At 32.6% G+C, this 27,444-nt stretch overlaps 1 protein-coding gene across 2 annotated transcripts; it reads right to left on the bottom strand.

Moving 5' to 3' along the window:
• Positions 1-785: 785 nt before the first annotated feature.
• Positions 786-27,414, bottom strand: LOC126740293 (KICSTOR complex protein ITFG2-like). Of its 2 annotated transcripts, none has more exons than XM_050446251.1 (8): positions 27,268-27,414; positions 17,432-17,611; positions 17,212-17,376; positions 16,886-17,042; positions 16,646-16,823; positions 16,347-16,562; positions 4,442-4,679; positions 786-1,093 (listed from the first exon to the last, which is right to left on the bottom strand). In XM_050446251.1, the coding sequence occupies exons 1-8, from the start codon at positions 27,412-27,414 to the stop codon at positions 902-904; spliced, it is 1,473 nt and encodes a 490-aa protein (XP_050302208.1). In that variant the 3' UTR covers positions 786-901. The 2 variants fall into 2 exon arrangements, with proteins under 2 accessions (XP_050302208.1, XP_050302209.1); XM_050446252.1 differs by lacking the exon at positions 27,268-27,414 and adding an exon at positions 19,210-19,378.
• Positions 27,415-27,444: the final 30 nt, after the last annotated feature.

The raw sequence follows: 27,444 nt of genomic DNA, 5'->3' as shown, positions 1-27,444 counted from the left end.
TTATGACTGGAACCCACTATAAAATTCATAAAATAGTAAAATGTTTTACAACTTTAAAAAAGGAAAATAATAAGCAGTTATTCGCCTTCTATTGAGCAAATATTTTACTTTTAACTCAATATAATTAAAAAAAACTTATAAACAATAACGCTATACTCGAACAAAAATCTCGAAAAAATCACCTATACTTACCTATAAACGCAAAAAATTCTAAATATTTTTTATCAAACAAAAAATTAAGCATAAACTGGAAATTAAAATCTAAAGATTTTAAAAAAGCACTAAAGTCACCTAATAAATATCGCTCTTAAAGTTTAGCATAAAACATAAGCTATAAGCTCAACAGCAAGTCATAACGATAATAACATAAGCCGATTCCAACTGAAAACTAAAATACAAATGAGACTTTGATACACGCGCCGAAAGATCGACTCAAACGATGCCCCCAGTTTTTTTTATTAATATTTTAAGGGAAATATTAATATTTTTTTAAACCAATTACAGAGTTACACCAACAATGTACTCAACTTTCGCTTAATAAAAAAAAAAACCAAAAAGCTAAAATTTGAACCTGGGCATCCCGTGTAAAAGGTCGTGTATCTGCCCATTGCGCCACAGGGACCTCGTGAAAATTTCGATTTGAATAGATTTTACCACACTATTTACTCGCAATTGTGTTACTTTTAGTACCTTTTTAGTAGTTGGACTTACCACCATTTTAATAGTGTTTACTATTCCTGGTTTAAAAACCGAAATTAAATGAAAAAACCAGAATGAACTCTCCATAAACTTAACAATTTGTATATTTCCCACTAAATAAAATATAAACAACCATTAAAAGACAAAAACAAAAAAATATGTTCACAACATCATATACGAAGGTAAGAAACCGGCAAACCTTTTAGCACTTTGCGTTGTACAATAGGTACTCAACGAGTTCACGCCTAGTCTTGTTATCCATGTTTTGAACGTGTTTTAATGCTTCCTCTTTGGTCTTGTCTTTACTTATATAAAGTTCACTTAGTTTGGCAAGCTCGGGCTCAAATTTTTTACAAATGAGATCTTTTAGAGGTATGTCGTAGTAGATGATTATCTGTAAACGAAAAAAAAAATTAAAACAATGTGGCGAATACTAATTAATATTGTTATCTTATATTTAAATATACAGGGTGGCCATTTAAAAACGAAACAGAGCCTATTTTGGGTCCCTCAGAACATTTGCGAAAAAATCCTCAGACCCGTCAATGTTTAATTCAAGGGGGAAACATTTTTTTGCTAGTTTCGCCCCCCTGAGGGCAAAGCCCTAGCGGGGGTGACAGGGGCCCCCAAAATTTAAAATGAAACGGGGGGTCGAGTGATATAGTCTAAAAGATTTTTTTTGTGTGCAATATTATAAAAAAATCAGACCTGGTAATGTTAAAGGAGACCTGAAAGTTACTGATATTCGTGCTCTGAGATACATGCCGGAAGGAGATATTTTCTATAAAATTCATTTTCCGGACTCGTGGGAAATTCTTCTACAAAGGAAAAGCCTAATATCTAGAACATATTTATGAGAAGATTCAAGTCCACTTTACTTGGAGAGAATTAAAATAGCTTCCCGAAAATATGAAGATCTACAGGCTATAAAAAAACTTTGCCCCGGGACTACCCACATTTTATGATGACTTGCCCCATAAAACAAAGTAATTTAGGATAAAATTATGTTAAGAATATAATATTATTTTTCACTTAGTTTTTACTTTGTTAATCCAAATAATTTTAGTATTTTTTTGTAATAAAATATTAAACGATTACTAGTATTTTGGTTTTATTTAATATTAAGGTATTAATTATTATTATGGGGATAACCTGCCAAGTCCAGCCAAAATTTGAGTTCACAAAATGCAAACCTGCCTATTTTTATTTATTGACTTAAAACAGTTTGTTATACACAGTTTTATATTGTTTTTATTATATTATCATTTATTTAATAAAAACCACTAAAACAAGGCAAACATACAATAATTTAGATAAAATATAGTTGATTTAGGCGGTTTTTTGACTCTCCTGTAAAATAGATAAAATGTGACTTGGCAGGTTTACACTTTAGGGCGACGATATGTTATCTTAGTTTCCGAGTGTTGAGATGCTTACTGCTTAGCGGCAGTGGAGCGTCTGGGGTAGCCTTAACTATTTTAGGGGACGCTAGCTAGTCGTCGAAGAAGAAGATATGTATATATTGTATGTAAAATATTAGCAAACATAAAGTAACTATATTGATGGTTGTTGGCATGACTCAATCAAGGGGACCGAGATCCCCGATGAGTAAACTTAATCTTTATTAGATAGGTCAGTACAGTAGATCGTAAACATTTTTGTTTCATGGTACTCTCAATCTCTTGCTGTATATATGGTGGAGCTCTCTGAATGAATTGCATTGTCAATACTCACGTAAGTTTAATTTAGAAATACCCAAATTTTTTACAAATATTTAATGTGAAACAATTCTGATTACTAATTATTCAATATTTTGACATTATTACCTTTCGCCTTGTATATATACTGTACATTAAAATACAGTATCTATTTAATCTTTGGCCAAAGAAAAGCAATATTATGCGGTATAAAAAATAATAAAAAGGATTTCAATGCATTTTTAATTTGGTTCCTTTTAGGCAATTTTTATAATAAACCTGATACAAAAGTCTTGTTCTATTCAAAATAAATACTGTGTTTAAACCAGTTTTAATCTTCTCCCGAAGATGCTAACATCGTTAGCGAGTGTCGAGATTAAAAATAAAGAGTTTTGGTTGGTGGTAAAACTGTCTCGTCTGCCCCATATATGTTTTTAGATATTTTGATTCCCTGTTTTGTTTTGAATCTTTTTTAATCACACTTTCCTATACCTATCTTTACTAGCTTTAATTCTGCGTAGTTTTTGTCTTTATTTAAAAAACGCTTATTTATACTACAAAATAATTCGTTAGTTATACGTATAAGTAATAAACAAAAAGTATCATTAGAGGAAATTTTCGAAATGGCTACCATTATTCTCTAAACATTTATAAAAGCGTTTTCTGGTGAATATATTCATTGCTTTTTCAGTTTCGCTTTCATATAGCTCTTCAAAATAGGTAATAACTCACTGACTCTAGCTCTTCTTTACTGTTTACTGGTGTTGCGTACAGCCTTTTCTTTATATTACTCCACAAATAAAAATAAAGAAGCGTCAGATCTGGCGATCTCGCCGGCCAATCCCATGTCCCATATGCCTAAACCATCTATCATCAAACACGTCGTACAGTTCTCTTATTACACTATCCCCACAGTGAGGCGGGGCTCCGTCAAGTTGAAACCAACAATTACGAAAATCTTGCAATGGCAGATTTTCCAAAAAATTACTTACAACACTTGGTCCAAATTATTTTTCTTAGAAAGTCGGCCTATTCAGAATTCTATCCTTCTGTGATAGTCTTGTGGTTTAAAAGCCTGAATTTTGGTGAATTTGTGTGGATGCATTGGCTAATATTTCTCAAATTCAATATTAAGACAAACCTAAATCATCCTTAGCACTTCTAATTGAAGCTTGTGGATATGCAGTAAAATACGCCAATAAATTTATAATATTATCTTCTTCTTTGGTGGCTTTGTTTTATTTAATTCAGGAGTAGAGTCATACTTAACACAATTATTTTGTAACCTTCAAACTTTCGACAATTGATTAATGGTAGATCTGGATATATTTCGTTAAATTTTCTACATGTTCTTGCTACTATTTAATCACATTGTCCATGGAAAATAACTAGCCTTATCAAAACCTCATATGAGTAGTTAATATTTTCCATTTTACACTTTTGATCATAAAACACAATGTTAATATTTTACTGTCATTTATTAAACCATTGTAATATTTTCATTGCTGACTAAGTAATTTACAATTTTTTTGTAAATTGTTAGTTTTTGTGGAAAAAAATCATTTTGTCACGATATTTATGAAAATAAATATGGACTATGCCTAATTCTTGAAAAGCTGTTGGAGAGTGGAAACAGATTTTAAAAAACATATAGAGTGTCTCATTAAAAAAAATTGAAGTTATGTCAATATCTCAAAAACAGTGACCTTTAAAGAAAATACAAGTATGCCACTGGATTCTACCCAAAAAAAATGTACAAAACTTAAAGATAGCTATGGAAAATTTGATTCGTGCGTCTTTGGTTTCATTAAAAGGTAGCACGGTGTCGCAAAAACGGCATCTCTCTATCTCTTTTCATAACGGAATAGGGGATACCCTGCACATATTTTTCCTCTATTAATTGCTTTATATGCAATAGATATAAGATTATATAGTTAATTTTATATTATTTACTTAATTTTATAAGAAAAATTTTAAAAATTAAATTTTTATGAAAAAATTTACATTTTATTGGAAAAAAAGCTCTCAAGGAAATAGAGACTCACCGAATTTTTAAAAGTAACATAAACCAAAGCAGTGACAGACGGTTTGTCCACATCCACATTATACCAACCACTATGAAACGCCCGAACGGGTTCCTCCAAGTGGAATCTAACCGAATTCTTGTTCTGGTCTAAAATATAGGTTTGACCATCCCAGGAGCAAACCACTATGTCATCACATCCGTTGCCTGTGACGTCCAACTTTGTAAGGGCGAAAATTTGATGGTCTACAGCTATAGCCCTAAAATTTTATACAATAAATTTTAATTAAAAGTTAAAAAGCAAATATTTAAAAAATAATGGAGTAATTATAATTGTATTCATTGAATTAACTTTATAAAAAATGTAATAAATAAAGCAACAATAACAAAAATACGTTCTAGCACAGATATTACAAAACAAACCGATACATAGTCTAATGCATTAAAAGCTAATAATAAAAAATAAAACTAAATTGTTTTGATTTTATATTTTTACTATAAGGATACGAATTTATTACACAATTAAATTTTCAAATAAGGAATCAGGAAATAAGGGACACAAAAAGGAAAACCCTGATCTAAACATTTTGAAAAATTTATAATTAAAAAACAAGAAAGTAATAGGTAAAAAATAAAAATTTCAGTTATCCATTGAAGGTTTGTTATGTGTTTCGTCATCACATGCTTGTAGTAATTATAATTATTAACTTTAATTTTCTCTTAATCAATACTTAGTGATACTTTAACTTTAATTTAATTCTTTACTTGTATTTAATATTTATGCATTCAAAAATACGCGTTTTGCTAATAACTTATTTTACTTTACATAATTTGCCCTACATCTTTTCCTTTTCCCACCTTTTGTATATTCCTGAACTATACATATCTTTCCTTATATTAAATACGAATGCGAAAAGAGTGGGAGAAAAGGAGAAGGTCGTGTTAAGCCGTGAATTGAGTAGCAGCAATTCTGGCATTGACCGAAAACTGGATTGATCCTGTTTTGATTTGACACTGTTTTACGCACGTATTTTTCGAAACGTGACCTACTGCACCCATCCGCAAAATATCCAGGGTAAGTTACTTTATTTACTAAGTTACTCTCTCTTTACGTTTACGAATTAGCAGGTGAGAGGTTTAGATTACCGGTTAAATTCGAATATTGAGTCAGTGAAACCTATGACTTAAAGGTTTTACTTAATTCCCTCGGGATATACATATTTCGAAGGAGTTAGCCTTCTAAAATCCAATTGATTTTTTATTGATATTTCAGCATTTTCAATATGTACATAACAGGGTGTTTCATAACTATGGGATCAAACTTCTAGGGGTTGTTCAGTGCAACAGAAGAATCCATTTTTGGCCGTAGTGGCGTAGTGACACATTTCCGGACATGGGTTCCTATACTCAAATGGATTCTACTGTTGCACTGAACAACCTCCTAGAAGTTTGATCCCATAGTTCTGAAACACCCTGTATATATTGATTTTGGTAAAAAAGTTAAGCTATAAAAACAATGTTTATTTAAAAATAGACATTCGTAGGAAATTGGCATTCTTAATTGTGGTTTTTAAATTTTAACAAGTGAAACCCAATGACTCAGACAGCACACATCCTCCAATTATTGGATATCCAGTATTGGTACGAACTAAGCCAAAACGTCGATGGATTAATAATGGATATCCCATGGATGATAATTTTGAGCTATCCATTGGAGTTCCAATAATTCTTTCATAAATTTAAAGCTTCATAAACGACCTCCAGTGACTAAAAGATATTAAAAAATTTTGTTAAAATTTAAAAAACAACACTTTTTAAATGCCTGTAACAACATTAAAAATTATTCTAAAAGATATAAGAAAATTCATTAAAGGACTGAAATAAAAATGAAAATGAAAAATTTAAAAATTTTAGTTGCCAAATATATTTTTTTTTCCTAAATTAAGCACGTCGTGTATTATCAAATTCTAAGACAATCAAATCAAGAGATCAAATTTGCAAAAACTTTATAACTAGAATGTTCCATATGAGTTTTCGTCTTTTAACGTAATTCTAGGCACTTATTTTAAGTTGTAGGAATTTATTTTAAGTTCCTTCCAGGTACCTAAAGTTATTAATCCAGGTATTTAATGTAATTTTTTTATATCCTCCGTGTATAAAATGATCCTTTTTTTATGAATGAAAAATTCCACAATTCCCATGAATTTACGTATAATGATAACGAACGTGTAACATACAAAACTTTTCTATTACCGATGAAAACATTTAAAAAAATCAAAAGTACCAAGTTACTTTACGCACTATAAAAAGATTGTTTAGGCACTAGTGCGTAAAAACTGAAACTTTATAAACCTTGGGAAGTGTGTAAAGTGAATACTTTACGCACGGTAGTAGAAAATAGTTATTTATGTAGCAAGTCTGTGAAATGATCCTTTTTTGATGAATGGGAAACTTCTCAGTTCCGATGAATAAAAAAAGAGGATTTTACACACGTGTAACATACAAAATCTTTTCTACTAGCGAAGAAAACATTAAAAAAATCAAGAATATCAAATTACTTTACGCACTTAAACGACTTTACGGAAAAAAGAGTCAAAACATTTGTTGACTTTAATATAATTAAATAAGTTTGACTTATTATAAATTAAACGTGAAATAAACGTAAAATTGCTTTTTACGCAAGTAACGCAGTAACTTTTCAGACCTTTTAAGTAATTTAAGTTTTATTTTATTTCAGGCATTTGGATTGTTTTTTTTTTCATTTTTATAGATAATTTTGTAATTTTTTTAGTTGAAGTGGAATAAAATTACGAGTTAATCCAAAAGTGAAGAAAGAAAGGCATAAAAATTGACCCGATATATCAGAAATTAATTAAAAAATATCTTTCATCCATTTTATATCAGTATTTATGACTGTGGGTATTGCAAATATTTTGTATGCTTTTCATGTTTTGAATATACCAGACCTTATAATATTTTAAAGATAAATTTTAAATTTGTATTGAGGCATTTGGAATAATTTTTTCCAGATTTTTAAAAAGACGCTTTTTTTAAAATTCCTTAAGTTATTTGAAGTCAACTACAATGTCTGGAAGACATCAAGATTGTGAAACCAGAAGCCTGAAAAATAAAAAAAAAAATTTTTCATTTATTTTTCATTTAAATTTAGGTTCTTTTATATCTCTGGAGTATTGCAAATAAGTTTTCATGCTTTTTAGGTATTTTAAGAAAGTTTTTATTTTATTCCAAGCATATGAAAGAATGATAAGAAAAGAATAATTTTATCTAATGGAATTTCCTTGGCCTTCCAAAGGATGCTTTGAAAAGTATAATTAGTTTATTTGAGTCCAGTGGATTAATTTTCTTAAGAACTGTGGACTCTTATTTTAATAGATACATACAGATCTTGTTTTCGTTCGTTACTTATAGGAAACCGCATAGAGGCGAAATTTTGCAACGTCGCGCGTGTACGAGTGCCTGCGACAGAGCACCGCCCCGGCCGGCCCGAGGACGGGATTAGTAAACATCTGACTTTCGTGGAGAGCTGTGTCGTTTGGCGACAAAATGTCCCAAAATTATACTGGGATATTACGCGAAAATCCAGGCATTTTTAAAATATTTATTCTAATGCGGGTTTTACAGACATGACAATGTGTAAAACCCGCATAGAATTGTAATCTTAAAATGTTTAATATGCTGTGTTTTGCATAATGAAAATTAAAGCGTTATTCTAATAAAAAATAAAATATCAACTCTGACAAAAATATAATAAAAAATCAGAAATAAAACTTTTATAAACAAACTTAACAACATATCATTTTTTAAATAAAAGGCTCAAATAAAGCGCCTTCTTTCGCTAAACAAAAACTTAACCTATCGCAAAAGCTATTTCGCATCTCCAAAGGAGTTTCAGGTAAAATGGAATTGGCATCTTCGACAATTTTATTTCGCAAATCCTCTAAACTTGTTGCCCTACTAAATTCATGCTTGTAAATGGTCTGCTTAAGGTAACCCCACAGATAAAAGTCATTTGGAGACAAATCTGGAGATCCAGGAGGGCATTTAATGTCGCCAGTCCCACTAATAAGGCGGTTAGGAAAAGTATTTGTTAAAAGTTCTTTTACCCTAGCCGCGTTATGAGCAGGACAGCCATCTTGCTGAAAATAAACCGATCCCAGGTCTACATCAGGTAGGATTTGAATGGCAGGAAGAACTTGGTTTTGCAGCAACTCAAGGTACTTTTGGGCGTTTAAAGTGCCATCAATAAAAAATGGCCCTATAACATTGTCACCCCCCCTATCTATATAAAATACCAGCCCAAACATTCAATTTCTGAGGATACTGGGTACGAAACTGCAAACTTCTGTGCTCGTTTTCCTGGGACCAATAACGAACAATGAAAGGATTGTGTTTGCCATGTAATGGAAAAGAAGATTCATCAGAAAACAAAATATTTTTTAAAAAATATTCGTTTTCATTAGCCTTTTCCATCATAGTTTCACAAAATTCCATTCTTCGCCACTGGTCTTCAGGAAATATTTCCTGAGTTTTTGAATACTTGAAACATTTGCACCCATATTTTTTCCAGATACGAGCAACAGTTTTATTGCTCATTCCCAGTTCCTCTCCAACACTTTTAGTAGACCATGTCAAATCAAGTTCTAGGGTACTGCAAACCATTTCTTCCCGCCGTTCTATATCCTGGACCACTTCAACAGGTGGTTCTTGACGTTTTGTGTGGCATTTTTTACAAATCTTGAAGACAAAAAGATGTCTCAAAATTTGTAACCACATTTAAAACCGTTTTTGCACAAGGAATCGGTCTATTCTCAAATGTCACTGAAAACAAATCTCTACATTGTACTGCCGAATTGCCTCCATAAAACTATTTAATTAGTTGAACTCTTTCGGAAGGGGTATAAACAGCCATAGTGAAAAAAACACGAAAATAACGCTCAAAAATTATTAATGCAACGTGCAGTAACACAGCAAAGTGAGGTCTGCTGACTCCCGGTTCAAAAAATAAAAACGAAAAATTCCGCCGCCTGCAAGCCGCAACCAAGCGGTGTTGCCATTATTTTGGGTAATACGTAGCTCACGATAACACGATCTGTATAAGATGCCTATCTATCAAAATGTAATTTAAATATACAGGACGTACAATGGATTCGAGAAATCTAAAAACATAATTTGAGTTAATAAAGAAACTTATCCATTTTATAAGCAGTATTTTGTGGTAATATTATAATGTGAATGAGTAAATATCAAGTACGTATTAAAATTTAAGATAATAGGTCTTAACATTCTTAAATCGTCTAGTTACAGGTATTCATTAAAGTTACAAACATCATTACAAGATATCTTTAAGATTTTTTTTAAAGATATCTCTCTGCTATCTCGGGGATCTCCATCCATTTTTTGTTTCATAATTATGTAGATATACAAATTCAATTTTCGAATACGCTATATTATGGATATGACAAAGTTTACCTCATTTACTCGATGACTTCGTCCAAAAGGGCTTTAGAAATGCTATTTTACATATTTGCATTGACATTTCATTCGTCCAGTGGACAATTTTATTCAATGGTCATATGGCGGTCTACTTTTGTGACATTTGTATCATCCAATGGACATCTATTGGAGTTTTTAAAGAAATTGGTAAACTTGTAGAAATTGGACTTTGGATATCCATAGGACACATCTGTGCTGTCTGGGGATGCGCATTAAAAATACCAACCATATTTAATACAATTGAATCGTTTATTTTTGAAACACCACAAGCGACATTTTTAAAATTTTTCAGGAGGTGAAAAAAACATATAATTTTGACACAAGGATCTGTTTTATTTTTAAGATGGTCTAAAGATGTAACTGGCATGTATTTATTTAGTATAAAACAAAAAGATTTAAAAAAATATATATCTCGTGCTTTAAAAATGATTTTGAAAAACTGCAGGTAGGTTGTTTCTGCAATAAAGACAAATTAACATTTTAGTAAATTAATTTTATTATTACAAAGGTTTAGAAATCTTAAAGTTTAACTTAATTATAGGTATTTATTCAAATCTTTTTACTTTTTAGCTTTCTCTGGTTTACGAGCATGAGTGTTTAAAATGTTTTTGTAGTAGTCCTGATATTCACTAGACACCCAGCGCAACAAAGTTACTAAGTTATCCATTTTAACGGCTGCTATTGGTAGTGGACTTTGATATGCCTTATCAATTGGTAGTTTGATTATTTCCTTGCATGTTTTTGGTTGACGAAAATCACTAAATTTATGCCAGGTGAATCCATCTATAAATTCGGAAGCCTTGACAACATCATTCTCTTCGTGAATCAAGTGATGGTACTGGGAAACTGAAAACTGTCCCTTCTCGCTTCTATTTTTTTTCTTTTTAGTGTCATCTGATACAGAACATAAATAATATTTCGGCCAGCATTTTTTAAAATTTAACATCTCTTCTGTGGCAACTTCCTTGACAGTAAAATAATCATTAGCTCAGTGTATTGATGTACATCATATACCCTATCAAATCTTCTTAACTTTCGTTTTATAGTCCCAAATGCCCGATCACAGGGTAGAAAAGAATGCCCGCGTATTGAAAAATACTGTGAAATTTTATCAAATCGACCTGTTGATTTTAGAGCCATGCACATTTTAACCATGCAGTGGTTTTTATTTTGCCCTGGGCAATTGTCACAAAACAAGCGCAACTCAGTTACATTCTCATTAATTTCTTTATGAATATAATCTAAAATAAAGGAGCATACCTCATTCGGCCCTTTGGAAGCTATACCTTCATGATAAATATAAAAAAAGGATTTTTGAGATTTCAAGTTGGTATTACAAAATAAACTTAACAGTTAACATTAACAGTTAACGTAACAGTTAACTGTGATAAATAAAATTTGTCCTGTGTTGGAAACTTAACGAAAAACAAATAAAAACACAAAGTCACGGTCTCACAACATGTAATTTAATGGGCTACACGTGTTTCGCTCTAATTAGAGCATCATCAGGCCTAAAATAAAAATACTACTTAAACAAAACTAAAAACTTACATAAAACAATAAAAACCTTTGGAAAAAAAACCTTTAAAAACCTTTACATAAATAAACAATAATTTTAAGGTTATAAATTGTACAAAGCAGAAAATAAAAAATAAAAAGTGGGCCGCAACAACATAGACTCAACGAGAATCGAACCTGGTACAACAAGGTTATAAGTATAAGTGTAAAACCTATCGGCTATACGGACCTAATGCTAAAATAACTTAACTTTTTTGATTTGAAAATGCTAGTCAAGCTAAACTCATCCGGCACTACCAAAAGAACCTTTTTGCACGGAAGAATCTGCTGCTAAAAATATGGTTTCTTCAACAATGTTTACTTTTCGGTTTGACCCCGAAATTCATCAATCTGAGGTGTAAAGCAAGAACGAATTCATCAAAAACTGCCGTGAATGTCGCCAGAACAACTTGGTTGAAGGAAGAAGTGAAGTGCCATTACAGAACTTTAAACAAGGTGAACTCTTTACTAAAATACCTCTATTTCACGTTAAACTCATTTCTAAATCACTTGGAATTTAGTACTTTAGACTTTTTATTGAGAGATAAATTAGAGATTAGTTCTAAAAACACTTTTAATAAATTAAACGATAAGTTGAACCGTCTTAAAGCCACCGTTAGGTCTAATAACTTTAGGGAATACCAAATAAAATTAGGTCATTGTCATTTTTAGTTCCATAAAAGATTTTTAAATTTATCTGATGTTATTTTTACCTCTGACGAAGAAAGTATACTAAACCTTAACCTTAAGTTTAATCTTTATAATAAGGTGGACTCACAAACACGGGAGACTAGCTGTGGAGGCTGAGAGTGTTTTGCAGACGACTGATACAAGAAATAAGAACATTTTACGCGCTAAAATAATAAACTTTTTAAATTCTAGATGTGGCTCGAACAGCTTAAACAATAACATCAATAAAAAGCACCTAAATTCGCTAAAAAATAAAATAAAGAGTAACGATTTGATATTGTCAAAAGCAGACAAGGGTAATTGCTTAGTCATTCTAACCAAGACTGACTATATTCAAAAGATATTGGATTTTCTGGACTCAGAGGATTTCATTACAGTTAATAGAGACCCCACCAATTCGTATTTTACGAAAGTTAAGCAAACATTGGACAGATGTAGCTTAACTCTCGATTTCTTTAACACTAAAAAAGAAAAGCTGTATCCTATGAATCCTAAAACTCTGATCCTTTATGGTCTCCCCAAAATCCATAAGACCAATTTTCCCATAAGACCAGTGGTTTCCTTTGTTAACTCCCCATGCTATTGGTTGAATAATGTCCTCAGGGAGGTGACCAACTTTAAAAGTGTTCATTCGACTAAGAATTCTGTTGATCTAACCAACAGTTTGAAAAATCTTATTATCCCTCATGGTTCTAAACTTATTTCCTTAGATGTAAAAAATCTTTTTCCCAGCATCCCTCCCAAAGATTGTTTAAAGTTAGTGAGAACTCTCCTATTAAAAACATCTCTTAGTCGTATAGTCATTGAGGGTCTTTTGGACTTACTCGATATAGTGATCAACCAAAATTTTTTCCAATTTGACAATAAAATTTTCAGGCAGGTCTCGGGTTTGGCTATGGGTTCTTGTCTTTCCCCTCTGCTAAGCGAGATTTTCATGAGTCCAGAGTTCCAGTAGTTGAGGGTAGGTTTAGAGATTGCCTCACGATATATAAGAGGTATGTGGATGACATTTTTATAATCTGGAATGGCAGGGATGAAGACCTACCAAATTTTCTTAGTTTCGTAAATTCCTTACATCCTAAAATTTCATTCACAATCGAAGAAGAAAAAGATGGTTGTTTGTCTTTTCTTGACCTTCTAGTTAAGAAATGCAACAATAAACTTATTTTTGAAATATATCGTAAGCCCATTACTACCGATAATGTAATTCAGTACTCTTCAAATTCTCCCTACTCATATAAATTTGCCTCCTTTAATTAATTTTTCTATAGATTAATTAATATCCCCTTGTCAAAAGAAGCTTTCGCTAAAGAATTGAATATTATAAAACATATTGCTCTCAACAACGGATTTCTCCTTTATTTAATAGACAAAATTTATTACAAATTTTTAAATAAATATAAATTGACCTACAATATTGTTCATAATAAGGACTCAATAAGTTCCTTTAGATCCTTGACCTTTTTTGGTTCTATGTCCGTAAATTTAGTAAGATTCTTTAAATCCCTAAATGTAAAAATCGCGTATAAGACAGTCAATAATTTAAAGAACCAATTAGTCAGTAGAGTGGACAGGGCAGGCATCCTTTCTAAATCAGGAGTTTACTCTTTAAAATGTGACGATTGCAACGCAGTATACATTGGCCAGTCTGGAAGAAAAATCTCTACACGCATTAAAGAACACGTAGCGCTTTTTGAAAAATTTAAAAATACCAATGTCAGTGATACCAAATCAGCGTTTGCGAATCATTTGCTGGCCTCTACTCATAATTTTTCTCCGGGGGTGGGGGCTGAAATGCTTCATGAATGCCCTAAAGGTAAGAAGCTTGACCTTCTGGAGAAAATGGAAATTACAAAAGCTAAAAAGAGTCCTGTTCTCGTGTGTGTGAATGACGTGTTTACTTTCGAACCTAATTTAATTTTTAACAATTTAATTTAGCTAAGTATCGTTTAACATTTTCCTTGTAGTCACTTTCTTCAATTTACATTGGCTAACGTGTTAAGTTATTTTAGCATTAGGTCCGTATAGCCGATAGATTTTACACTTATACTTATAACCTTGTTGTACCGGGTTCGATTCTCGTTGAGTCTATGTTGTTGCGGCCCACTTTTTATTTTTTATTTTCTGCTTTGTACAATTCATAACCTTAAAATTATTGTTTATTTATGTACTGTAAGTGTGTGGATGGCTTCCAAAGGTTTTTATTGTTTTATGTAAGTTTTTAGTTTTGTTTAAGTAGTATTTTTATTTTAGGCCTGATGATGCTTTAACTAGAGCGAAACACGTGTAGCCCATTAAATTACATGTTGTGAGACCGTGACTTTGCGTTTTTATTTGTTTTTCGTTAATTTTGTATGTTGGTCTCTTAGAGAAGAATGGATGAGATTTTTGGATCTGTGTTGGAAACTCTGGCAACTGCAGGTTTTGCATAAAGTCAAATGAAATTGCGATTAAGTCATCTCGCTGTTGGCATTCCTCTGTTGCTGTTTTGAGAGCACTGAAAAATTTTTTAGCTCTTCGCTAGTGTACTATTTTTTCAGCTATTGCCACCCGTTTAGCCTCAACATTTAAAAGGGGGTTCTTTATTTTAAGGTCTAAATCTTCGCATGTATTGCAGACATCCACTTGCGGCCTTCCGAAGTGAAGCTGGAAGTTTTCTTTAAAAAACTTAATGTAGTAGCTGTACTTGATAGGAGAATTTGCGTATTTTTCCCTAAATAAGTTGTACATGATTTTTACGTTAAGTTTAGCATCAAGGTACTGGTACTCCTTGTTGGAATAATGAGTTATTTTTACAGTAAAAGATGAGATGTGTTCCTTTATTTCGTCTCTGTGTCTATCGCTTACAACATTAACATTAATGTTTTTACCTCTTTGATATTGGGGTGTTTAGTTATTACATGAAAGCTTTTTAATCCGTTTCATGCGCTCTTTTGAAATTCCGTGTATGCTCAAAAATGCACTTTGACTTTACATTACATTACACAGACTTAATATTAATACCATTTGCCTTAATAAGGTGGTTATATGAGCGATTTCTTTGAATACCTGGCTGTGTAATCTTCCTTCGCCTTTTCCCCCCGCATATTTCAATTCGACCTTGTATATAAATATCCTGCTCACTTTTTGATGACATCTCATAAAATTTTGTAAAGACACATTTTCTAGTATCTTCGTCAACTTTTATAAAGCATTTCATGGGGCAACTATAATAATAAACGAATATACAGTGTTAAATAATATTCGCGTTATAAAGTTTAGCTGCATGGTTTGCCAAGGGTTTTTGCAGACACACTATTCCCTTTATAATTTAGATATTGTTTTGCATGAGTTCTACCATATTTAACCTGATTTCTTAAACATTTTGATGAGTTCACAACACCTCGCCGTCTTTTGACTACTGGTTCGTCACTTTCTAACATTTTACATCTAATTTCAAACAAAAACAAGGACAATAGCTTAATTTATTTTAACACCTCAACAAATAATAATAATTGCACTAAAATATTTTATAGGTTATAACAAAACAAACAAACATCTGACGAATTGTCTATACGTCATTGCCATATGACACACGTTTAATGCAGAAACAATTCAAGTGATGTCACTTAAAACGTAACTTTTAAACGTAAGGGGAATAAAAACATAACGCGTAGCCGTACTTCGGTTTTTTCTGCACTAAACGATGCGTTTAAGTTTAAACTTTAATATTCTGGAAAAAAACAAAAATCACCAAATATGTCGCTTGGGGTGTTTCAGAAATAAACGATTCAATTACAGTAATAATTAACCAAAATTGAACTTAAGCATAATTAATCTTAAAATATTACTTTTCTATTACCCCCCGTAAACACAATTCCGATGAGATCTTTGCGAACGCGTATTCTATTGATAGATGCACGCAAACATGATGGTCATGCAAAAAATGCCTTTTTGCATGGGGTCGAATTTCGAGAAGAACAAAAGAGTGATCCGACTTGTTGAAATATATAGACTTTGCTAGTAAATTTTACCTCAAACCATAGAGAAACATAATCGAAAATAAGAGCTATATTGCTAATTATGTTTGCTATTTACAAATCGGTGTCTCTTAATTCCTGTGTTTATGGAAAATTTTAAATTTCGCTTATTGTTAATAAGCGAAAAAAGCTGACTGTAGAACTTACCATAATATTACTTCATCCTGAACCAACATTATGCTACCATCCAAAGTAGCCAAAGCATACGGACAACTTTTCTGATCAGTAATAGCCAAGTTGTTGTTTTTCTTACAACGACATTTTAAATCTCCTATTATTTCAGTAGATATATTTTGATTTCGCATTCTTGAGATACCAAGGAATTGATAGTCAACTGATCCTGGAAAAGGTTCTGTTTCAGAACTACAAAAGAACAATTTGTAAATTTAATGGAAACACTAGAATAAAGTACTTAAAATAGATACTTTAGCAAATACTCAACTTACTTTATACTACGTTGTTGTTCTTGGTTAGGGTTTTCATGTTTTGCGTGACACTTTATTCTCATAAATGTTCCTCCAGGTTGCGCCACTAAGATAGATGGTCTTCCATCATAAGAATGGTGCGTAGTTATGGAACCAATTTGATTTGCACATTCCCATTTATTTAAGGCTACAAATTTACCTGAAAATTGATGTTATGCAGGAATACATAATATATTTTTAACTAAAATTTGGAATTTTTACCAAGAAATTTATCTTCAGGTTGATGCTTTTCCCCTACAAATTCATTCGCGGTTTTCTCTATGTTCTTAAGAAAACGATATGATCTCAGAACTCTATCGGTTAAACCCAGAACCATTTCGATTTGACCGTCTCCATCTACATCATCCAATATAATGTTCTAAACAGATTGTAATAATTAAGACGTAATAATTTTTGTAATAATTTTAAATGAAAATTTTTAGTTTATTATTTACAAAAAAAGCATGACTTTTTGCAGAAGTTTTATAAATATGCAAAAGTTAACCTCATCAAAATAGATTAAAACGTAAATCAATCTACTGACTTACTTTTGTATTAGATGGTATTCTTTGTACATGAACACAAATTAGTGGATTTTTCAGTTCATTTTTTTTTCCAACATTTTTATTCCCTAAAGTAGATTCACTACTACTTTGAGTTTCTGTATTTGTAGTAGTATTTGGGGGGTTAGAAGAAGGCCCTTGCCCATCTACCTTGAATAAAATAAATAGATAAAAATTGAACTGGCTTTTGTGTAAAGTTAGTTACTTCATCTACGTTTTTCTTATCAGTGATTTCTTCTGATTCATCGCTAGGTACTTCATAAATGTAACACCATCCATCAGCTGTTATTATAACTAGACTGTTTCTTCCTTCATTTCTGATATCTCCAACTGCGACACATGCTATAAAGCTTAGGTCAGTTATAGACTGTAATTTTTGTTTACCCTAAAATAACGTATAAAAGGAGCGACACAATTCAATGTACTTTACAGGTAAAGTTGAACCTTAAGTAACTAAATAAGAGGCTTAGACTTTATGCGCCTTTTGTTAAAAACCTGAAAATGTTTCGATTTCATTCATCAAGGCTAAAAAAACGACAACTTACAGAATTATTTTTTCAATTGTTTCAAAAACTTTGGGTATCTTTGCCAAAGAACCAGCTGGAACAGAGTTTTGGATGCGGATAATAAACTAAAAAATATTCACTTTTCTATCTTGAACAAATTCAATGAAGTATTCCCAATGGTTAATAAAAAAATTAAAAGAAACAAGCCATGGAAAATTAAATTTATCATTTACACAGACCACAGACCTCTTGTTTATTTATTTGGCATGACAAACCCATCCAGTAGACTTACAAAGTTTAGATTAGTCCTTGAAGAGTACGACTTCGTAATAAAGTACATTAAAGGTAAATAAAAAGTGACAGCAGACGCACTTTCACGTATAGAAATTTATGCAGATCATCTTAAAAATTTAGGCGCGAAGGTGGGTAATTCTATTTTTGCTGTAACCAGGGCAGCGGCGAAGAAGTTTGATAAGAGTAACAACGGTAGTTCAGAATTGATTCGCAGCAAACGGTTTGATCACCCGGGGGTAGTAGAATTAATTAAACGACCAGAGGACTTGTGAACTCTGTCCAGTTCCTGAAAATAGTTTTAGCACGTTTTGTAAAAGTAAAAAATATGACTATAAATCAGGTAATTTTGTTTGAGACCTGCAAACCATTTGGTGAAACAAGCCATTGTATACAAGGAGGTTAAAAGTTTCAGGGAAAAATATGAGAGCCTTGCATCACATACGTAAATTCGCCATGAACAATGATTCATTCCGGGTCGATTTCAATAAATATAGGAGGATTTACAGGAACACTATTGCTGTTTCTAAAGCTTTGTACTTTCGTAGGAGAATTGATGAGTCACCAAATAAATCAAAAGAATCATGGCATATTGTTAACGAGTTGATGGGGAGGAGCCGCACAACTCTCGAATTGGAATCCAATTTACACGGAGACACACTGAACTCTTACTACTGTAACATTGCTTTTGAACTCACCAAGGATGTTTTTAGTAGATTTACAGCTCAGGATCATATGGGACATGTAAATGTGGAGGAGACATTTTTCTTTAATCCTACTAATATTTTGGAAGTCAGAGATCTTATTAGAAAAATTAAAAACAAAACATCAGTACCGCTCGCAATGTGAATTTAATTTCGTCTTGCTCGTAGTGATGTTTAGCAAGCGCTTGCAGATGGGTAGGTCAGCCTCGAATCAAGTATTGGTATTTCACGCGCACACGAAAGATAAAAATTTATGTTGTTTTTTAACGTGCTCATAATCGCAATTCAAAAAAACAACTTTAATATGCTCAAATCTTAAAAAACGTTGGTGAAAACTAAATATAATATTCTAAAATAAAATAAAAAATAACTCTTAAACAAAATAATAATTCTAATTAAATGGATTATTTAATAAGGTGTGCAAATACACCTCCTTGTTGGGCTTCACAGTATCCCAACCTATCGTAAAATTCTCTACGTACATTGGCTAACATTTCAGGTGTAATGGACATAGAAATATTAATAATTCTAAGCCACAATTCGTCCAAATTAACGGCTCTCTCATGACGGTGTTGGTAAAGAATTTTTGTCAAATAGCCCCATAAGAAGTAGTCGCAAGGCGTCAGATCTGAAGACCGCGGAGGCCATGGTATGGTACCTCTTGTGGAAATAAGCCGTTCAGGAAAAGTGTTTGTTAAATAGTCCTGCACTTGTCTAGCGTTGTGAGCAAGACATCCGTCTTGTTAAAACCAAATTTCCTCAAAATTATCATCCAAGTTTCGTGCACCGGGTATAATATTTTGTTGCAGTAAAAGTAAATATCTCTCAGAGTTTAAGGTACCATCAATAAAATAAGGCACTACAATGTGGTTGGCTAAAATACCAGCCCAAACATTTACCTTTTGCGGGTATTGAGTTTGTAATGGTACACTCAAATGTAGATTTTCCCGAGACCAATATCTGACGACTGAAGAATTATGTCGACCTAAAAGAGAAAAAAATGACTCGTCTGTAAATAAAATATTACTTGTGAAGTCGTCATTTTTTTCTCTTAAGGTTTCACAAAACTCCAAGCGTTTTATTTGATCTCCTGGAAAAATTTCTTGAGCGTTTTTAATTTTATAGGCTTTGTACTTATTTCTTTTCAAAATATCACGCACTGTACGACTTGGAATATTAAGTTCTTCAGAAATTTGGAAGCTAGAAGAAGGTTCACTTACTTCCACAAAAGCACACACATTGACCTCCGTTTTAATCCTAGCGTCAGGTGTTCGACGAGGTTCCTGAGCGCCACTAGAACATTTAGCACACCGATTTACACATCCCGACTGCTAAAACTTATGCCAGATATTATAAATTGTTTTAGCAGTAGGATCCTGATGAGCAAGGATATGCAAATATAAAACGGTCGACAATTAATTCTGCACTATCCGCATGACAATACCATTTAATGATATTAATCTTTTGATCAACAGTGAAAACCATTTTTATTTTATTACTGTATCCGTCTTCGTACCAAAGGTTGAAATAAATTGTAAACATGATCGGCTAACACGTACATAGGTATGCGAGGAATTACAGCCGAACTTTGACCGGACTGATAAGCGCAATGACGAGTTTTGAGCGCTTGAAATTTTCAAGCGCCGAACATGTATATAAGATTGTTGAAAGATTGGTAAAGGTAAGAATGATATATTTTTTGGAGCGGTTTAACATTAAGATGAAGCGCCAGCTCATGTTTTACTTATTAATCACAAGTTTATAAATGAAAATTTTGGAAGGCGTTGGATTGGCCGCACAGGCCCTGTCATCTGGCCAGCGCACTCCCCAGATTTAACATCGTTAGATTTTTTTCTTTGGGAGGCATATGAAAAGTTTCATTTACGAAACTCCAGTCTAATCAGAGGATGATTTGGTGGCTAGAATTTCCGTAGCTGCTGAAGTAATACAAAACATGCCTGACGTTTTTAACCACGTCAACCTTAATAACGCTGCGTAGGTACAATAAATGTATCAAGCATGGTCGCCAGCATTTTGAACAATTATTACTTAAAGTTTTTTTTATAACGCCAATTATTATAGGAATTTGTATCCGTTTATAAAATTGTTGATGTGCTGTTTTTTTATTACACTTAAAATCATTTAAAAATGCCTTAAGTTAATTTATTACCAAATTAATCAAGTGCTGCCTTAACTTATTAATTGCTTTTAGCCAATTTTCACAAGAACGGTGATATTTAGCGATTTTTACTGAGAACACCTTTTTTATGCATCATAATCTAGATCCCGAAACGGGCAGAAATTGAATACTTAGAGAAATGGGTAGGTACCCAAAAAAACCCAATACCCCTTTAGTTCTCACGCCCCTGGTCACAATAATTTATGTCTCAAAATTGGTAACGGTAGCTTAAGTAGCTCCGAAGCAATAAAACGAAAACTATAGTTTGTAAAGGTTATCTTCAAAGAAATCTAGCTCCCTGAGAAAGCATTTCCGCACCCATGTTCATATGAACATTTCTTTTTTTTTTTGAGGTTTTCTATCTACCCTAGAAGTTTATAACATGATCAACGGAACACCCTGCCTAAACCAAAAAATATGATATTTACGTTTATTAAACATAAATAAAATCGAATTGTTATTCAAATACGGGGTAATGTGATTTCTAAAAGCTATATCAATAACAAACAAATTTCTTTTTTTTTGAATATATTTAGAGAAGCCTAAAGAGAATTGTCATAAACGATATATCCACAGTCAAACATTGATAAACAAGAGAATTATATAGATAATAATTTGTTTTCGGTGGCAAATATTTTTGAATCAATTTATTTTTGTTAAACGCATTGTTATAATTTTGTGCATACTGATTAATCATGTTAATTTCCTCATTAAAAGCTTGTTGAAATACGGAAAAAACACTCGGAGAAAAGGAAAGATATATCTAAGAGTGATCAGCGTATTGCTGTTTTTTGGCTTCTGTAAGGACCCAATGCAGATCTGCTACATAAATAGAGAAAGAAGTGGATTCAATACGAATTAATAATACTAATTGTATCCTTAGATAATCCAAAATATGTTTGCTATAGTTTCATGTAGACCCACAATTCCACAGAATTGATGTGCCATCCGCAAAGAGTGAATTCTTCAGAGACATTAATTTTCAAAGGTCGTTGATATAAAGCAAGAACCAGATAAAACAAAGTCAGACATTTCCATCTTCGACAGCAGAATTCCATGATGCACACAATTAAAGGCCTTGAATATATCACAGAAGACCGCCGCCGATGCACCATTCTCTCTTGTTCAAACCAAAATAAACACTCTGGAAACTGTAAATGGCATCCTGAGTACTCTTAGATGTTTGAAACCCAAATTTTCTTACAGTTATAATTCTAAAAGGCTGAAGACCATCGCAGACTCTTTTCTTAACCAGTCTTTCCATGGTCTTTGATTAGGTTGGAAGTTAAGAGATTTAGACCGTAAGAGCTTGACAGTTGGAAGCAGAGTAATGTGGGGCAAAAAGCCGCATGGGGCAAAAGTCCGAAAATGATTTTACTGATATATCCGTTGCAATTTGACAATGTCGCAACAAGTGGTTTTAGCCTTACACATGCGCATGTATCGACCAGAAAAATATTTCTAGTTTAAGTGAATAATTGTGCGAATTATGAGGTAAGTTTCAGATTTGCATGCTGTTCAAGAATTTTTTCATCATACTATTTAATGTGTAACTAAAAACGGATTACTTTAAATCCGCATTTATAATATTTACAATATATAGGCTATGTTTAGTTGTAAAGCATAAAGAGTAAGTGCCTCCTCGCTGTACGTAAAAGTAGGAAATATTTTTGTGAGGCCGTTACATTTAGGGCAAAAGTCCGGAGTCGTGTGTGGGGTAAAAATCCGCACTGCGGACTTATGCCCCATAAGAATCAAATTTTTTTTTGGTATTTATCCTCACCTATTTTGTTTTAGGTCATATGAAAGGAAAACCGATCGTAAGATATGTACCGAGGATATGTTGGACACTGCGAGAGGAATGATTAATAATGGTTCTTCTGTGAGAACTGCAGGAAAAGAATTAAAAAATAGATGAGTCTACATTACGAAAAAGGTTAAAGTCAGGACACGTAGTGAAAAAGCTAGGAAGGTTTAGATCTGTTTTTTTAGAAGAAATGGAGCTTCAACTTGTATAAGCATTGCAAAGATTTGTATTATCGTTTTTACGGTCTCACATTCAAGGCTTTAAGAAAAATAGCATACGAATACGCCACTATAACCTTTCGTTAAGAGCTCCTACAGCTACGAGTCTCGCACGGATGATGGGGTTCAATAAATGCCAAATAAACGTATTTTTTGAAAATCTGACAAGTTTATAATGAGTTTAAGTTTCCTCCTAGTGCTGTATTTAATATGGATGAAAGCAGTATATCAACTGTTCCGAATAAAATACCAAAGATTGTAACTGCTAAGAGAAAAAGGATGGTGGGAAAGATTTCATCCGCTGAACGAGGGGAAACTGTTACTGTTTGTTGCATGAGTGCTGCGGGAAGCTTTGTGCCTCCCACCATAGTTTTTCCCCGTAAAAGACCAAAAAATTAGCTTATGGATGGTGCTCGACGAGAATCCATTGCAATGTGTTCCGATTCGTGATAGATAAACAGTACTTTGTTCATACAGTGGCTTAAGCATTTTAAATCTAAAGTAAGGCCAGATAAAGAACATCCTGTGCTGCTGATTATGGATAATCACTCCTCCCCTGAAAGTTTAGAAGCCGTGAACTACTGCAGAGAAAATTACATACATTTGTTAACGATACCACCACACAGTAGTCACAGAATTCAGCCATTAGACAGATGCTACTTTAAGGCCCTTAAAACGTTCTATGCAGATGAATGTGACCAATGGTTAACGAACAATCCAGGAAGGCAAATTACTCACTTTCAAATTTCTAAGCTACTTGGCAAGGCATACGAACGTTGTTCGACTATGGACAGAGGTGTTACCGATTTTGAAGTGTGTGGAATATATCCAATAAATAGGAACCTGTTTACAGAAGATAATTTTCTTCCTTCCAAAGGCACAGATAAAGAAAGAAATGACTTGGACTCTGTAGCAGACTCGGATGATATGCCTTTGTCTTATTTTCTTCCGAGCACAAGCCGCACACAAAAGAATTCTAAAAACCAAGCAATAATACTACCATCCACTTCCAATACAATAAATCTTTTGACACCAGAAAAGTTTTCTACATAAACACAAGTTTCCAGCAAAATTCCATCCGTGACACCTAAACAAATTATTCCTTAAATTATATTATAATTTTAATATGTAGTAACTAGTCTCCGTCCGATTTTACCAAACTTAATTCCTACCCTTGATTTGTATCATGTAGTGTTGTTCTCCGCTTCTTTTTTGTTCTTTTTTATTAGTGAATACACAAGTGGATCTGATGATGCCTAGTATGGGCGAAACACGTGTAATCATTGTTTTCATTGCTATTTAGTGTAAGCCGGTCTCTTCGAGAAAAGATGGACTATTTCTTGGAATTTGTCAGTTGGCCTGCAGTTACGTGAATGTTTTTTTTTTATCCTATATAATTGAATATTCCAAAATTAAATTCAAAATGACAAGCAGTTGTCAAATCGTCCAGTATTAGCGAATTTTGTTGGTATAGCAACAAATTTTTTATTTTTTCTTATGTTGTACTGTACTCCGATGCTTGCCTTTTTTATTACATACTTATCTGATCGCCCTTTCATTACATGCGAAATGGCAAGCAGTGTAAAATCATACAAAATGTGCAAATTTTTTTTGCAACATTATTTTCGCTTGTCTCTATTTTCGGACATCCCTACATGCATGCCATTTGTTTTACTATTCATTAATGACTCCAACGACATTCTGTTTAAGCAACTCATTATTCTGTGCAAGCAACTCAGGATCCTGCAAATTATTAGCAAAAATTTTACAAGAGTCTCGGAAATTTTTTACCGTTAATCTAATGTCCGATACTTGCCAATTTTTGTAGCGTAATATATATTAATATGAACTTTCATTTTTCTAATTGGCAAGCAGTTAAAAAACATGCAATTTTTAATTTTTTTTGGTTTTTGTGATCTTTTGAACTAAGCCGGTCGATTGTAATCGCTTGCCTTTCATTATTCAAGCTACATTGAGTGTAAATGATCGTGTATTTCAATGGCAAGCGGTTTAAGATAATGCAAAAACCGAAGTTACAGACCCACCTTTCCTGGCCCACTTGAGGACCGACTATCTACCATCAAAAAGGCAAGCGGAATAAAATCATACACTTCCACCTGTCATGCTTTTACGGTCTAATTAAGTGGTAATTAGAAGGACTATTAGCTTCACTACCCGTAAATATGGGAACTACCAAAGAAGATTTTAAACAAGTAGGAAACATACTTTCAAACCAAGAAGGGTTGACAGCAATTGACTGAGAGGGCATCCAGAGCCTAATCAAGTAGACGCAAGAGCACTTCAGGGGAGATTTTAACCTCACCACTAGATTTTTTGTTTTTTATTTCAGAAATTGTTTTCCTGATTTCCTGCCGATTTACAGTTATGGTCATATAAATAGCACACTTTTCTAAATTGCGATAAAAAATATTAAATACCATTTTCTATTTTTTTTTATAATATATTTAGCTTAGATGTTCTACAAAGAGTTGTATTTAATTAAAATTAAAAGAGTATTTTAAATATATAAGAAACATAACAAAAAAACTAAAGAAATGCTGGCCATTTAAATAGCACACTTAAAAAATATTTACTTTCACCAAAACCAATTAATATTTTGTTGGGTATCCTTTATTTTTTATAACTTCACTTAATCGCTTGGGTATTGACTCCACCAATTTTGCACACACGCTTGCCGGAATACTGTTCCAAGCCTCTTGGAAGTTTTGCCATAGTTCATCCAGATTTGAGGGATTTAATACCTTAATTTTGGTTTTAACGTGATCCCACAAATTTTCCAGAGGGTTCAGGTCTGGGCTTTGTGGCGGCCATTCCAAAACATCTACCGCATTTTTAGTAAACCATCGTTTTATTGATTTTGCAGAATGTTTTGGATCATTATCGTGCATGAACTTACATGTAATTGGCATAAAATGCTCCATGTATGGTTCCATAACATTCTGCAAAATCTCCCTATACTTGTATTGGTCCATTATTCCCTCTATACGATGAATAGGTCCAACACCATGCCATGACATTGCTCCTCATATCATAATTGATCCTCCTCCATGCTTAACAGTTTTAATTGTGTACCTAGGGTTTAAGGCACGATTGGGAGGACGTCTAACATAGCATTTTCCATCATTTCCAAATCTTGGTTTCATCGCTCCATAATATGGTTTTCCAAAAATTAATGTCCTTATTTATATGTTGTTTAGCAAATGCCAATCTTTTTTTAATATTTCTTTTTGAAGCAAGTGGTTTTTTCCTAGCTACACAACCTTTGAGATCTTTTTCACATAATCTTCTTCTTATTGTTCTTGCAGAAATATTGACGCCATATTGGTCTGCTATTTTACGTTTTATTTGGGCGGAACTTAAAAATGGATTACCCTTGCTTATTCTAATAATAATTTTATCCATGTTATACGTGGTTTTTCGAGGCCTTGTTAATCTTTTCTTGTTCATTGTGCTTTGAGTGGTCTCATAGAGAGCCAGAGCATTATAAACCATTTTCCTAGAGCAATTTAAATCTTTTGCTATAGCAGAAATAGAAAAGCCTTGATTTTTCTTTTCTATAATAAGAGCTCTCCTCTCTGGTCCACAATGTTTCTTTCTACCCACTAAAAACAAAACTACTCTTGACAATATTCAAAAATTTAAAAGTTAAAATAATACTTACTAATTAACACTCGATATATTTAATAAGAATGAAAGGTGTGCTATTTATGTGTCCAGCCTTAAAACGTTAATATTGGAATGAAATTCTGTATGTGCATATATTTTTAAAATAAACATAAAGTCTTGCATATTAGGAGGAGATTAACTGCTTAAATATTTTCTTATCAGTCAGGAATTTGTTTTTTGTAAGTAATATATGAAAAGGCTAAGTGTGCTATTTATGTGACCACAACTGTATATGATATAAAACAAATGTACCAGTATTACAAATAAGAGTCCGAAGTAAATGCTCTAAAGTTTGTGGTGAATTATTGGCTACATTACAGTAAAAATTATTCAACTGGTCTGGATCAACAATATCTGGGCTAATATGAGATGAGTTTTTGCGAAATTCATCAATTTAAGACCAACTTTCCTTTTGTCCGTTTTTAACCTTATGAAGTCATTCACTCTTAGCAGACTCTTAGGAGTATTCTATAAATACTACGATAACTATTTGCATACATTTCATTTATCATGGCTGTTATGAAAATACACCCATGGTGGCTATACTGTAATGAGATTATTTATATATATAAGTATTTCAGCTTTGATAAAAGAGCAAAATAACATTGAAATGTTGGCAGTTTTTTAACTTTAGATATTAAACATTTACCTTAAAAATAGCAACTTCTCCTTTATCATTTCCAATGACAAGCTCGTTACATCCATCATTATCTACATCTCCTAGAGTCAAAGCATTTCTGCTGACATTACCAGAAAATTGAAATTCTAGTTTCTTTACCAAAGAAATAGCCCTCATATTGTACTTATTATGTCTAATAAATATATA

This window comes from Anthonomus grandis, chromosome 9 (assembly GCF_022605725.1).
Source record: "Anthonomus grandis grandis chromosome 9, icAntGran1.3, whole genome shotgun sequence".
Taxonomy (NCBI): Eukaryota; Metazoa; Arthropoda; class Insecta; order Coleoptera; family Curculionidae; genus Anthonomus; species Anthonomus grandis.
The sequence above is the reverse complement of the archived record's forward strand: the minus strand, read 5'-3'. Positions and strand labels throughout refer to the sequence as shown.

What these genes read in the sequence shown, in the direction of transcription:
- LOC126740293 (XM_050446251.1), bottom strand. Translation starts at nt 27,414, where the DNA reads ATGAGGGCTATTTCTTTGGTAAAGAAACTAGAATTTCAATTTTCTGGT. An exon ending in ATAAGAAAAACGTAGATGAA is followed by an intron (nt 17,377 to 17,431) that starts GTAACTAACTTT and finishes ATTTTATTCAAG; the next exon opens with GTAGATGGGCAAGGGCCTTC. An exon ending in ATGTTACTTTTAAAAATTCG is followed by an intron (nt 1,094 to 4,441) that starts GTGAGTCTCTAT and finishes TTTCGTTTACAG; the next exon opens with ATAATCATCTACTACGACAT.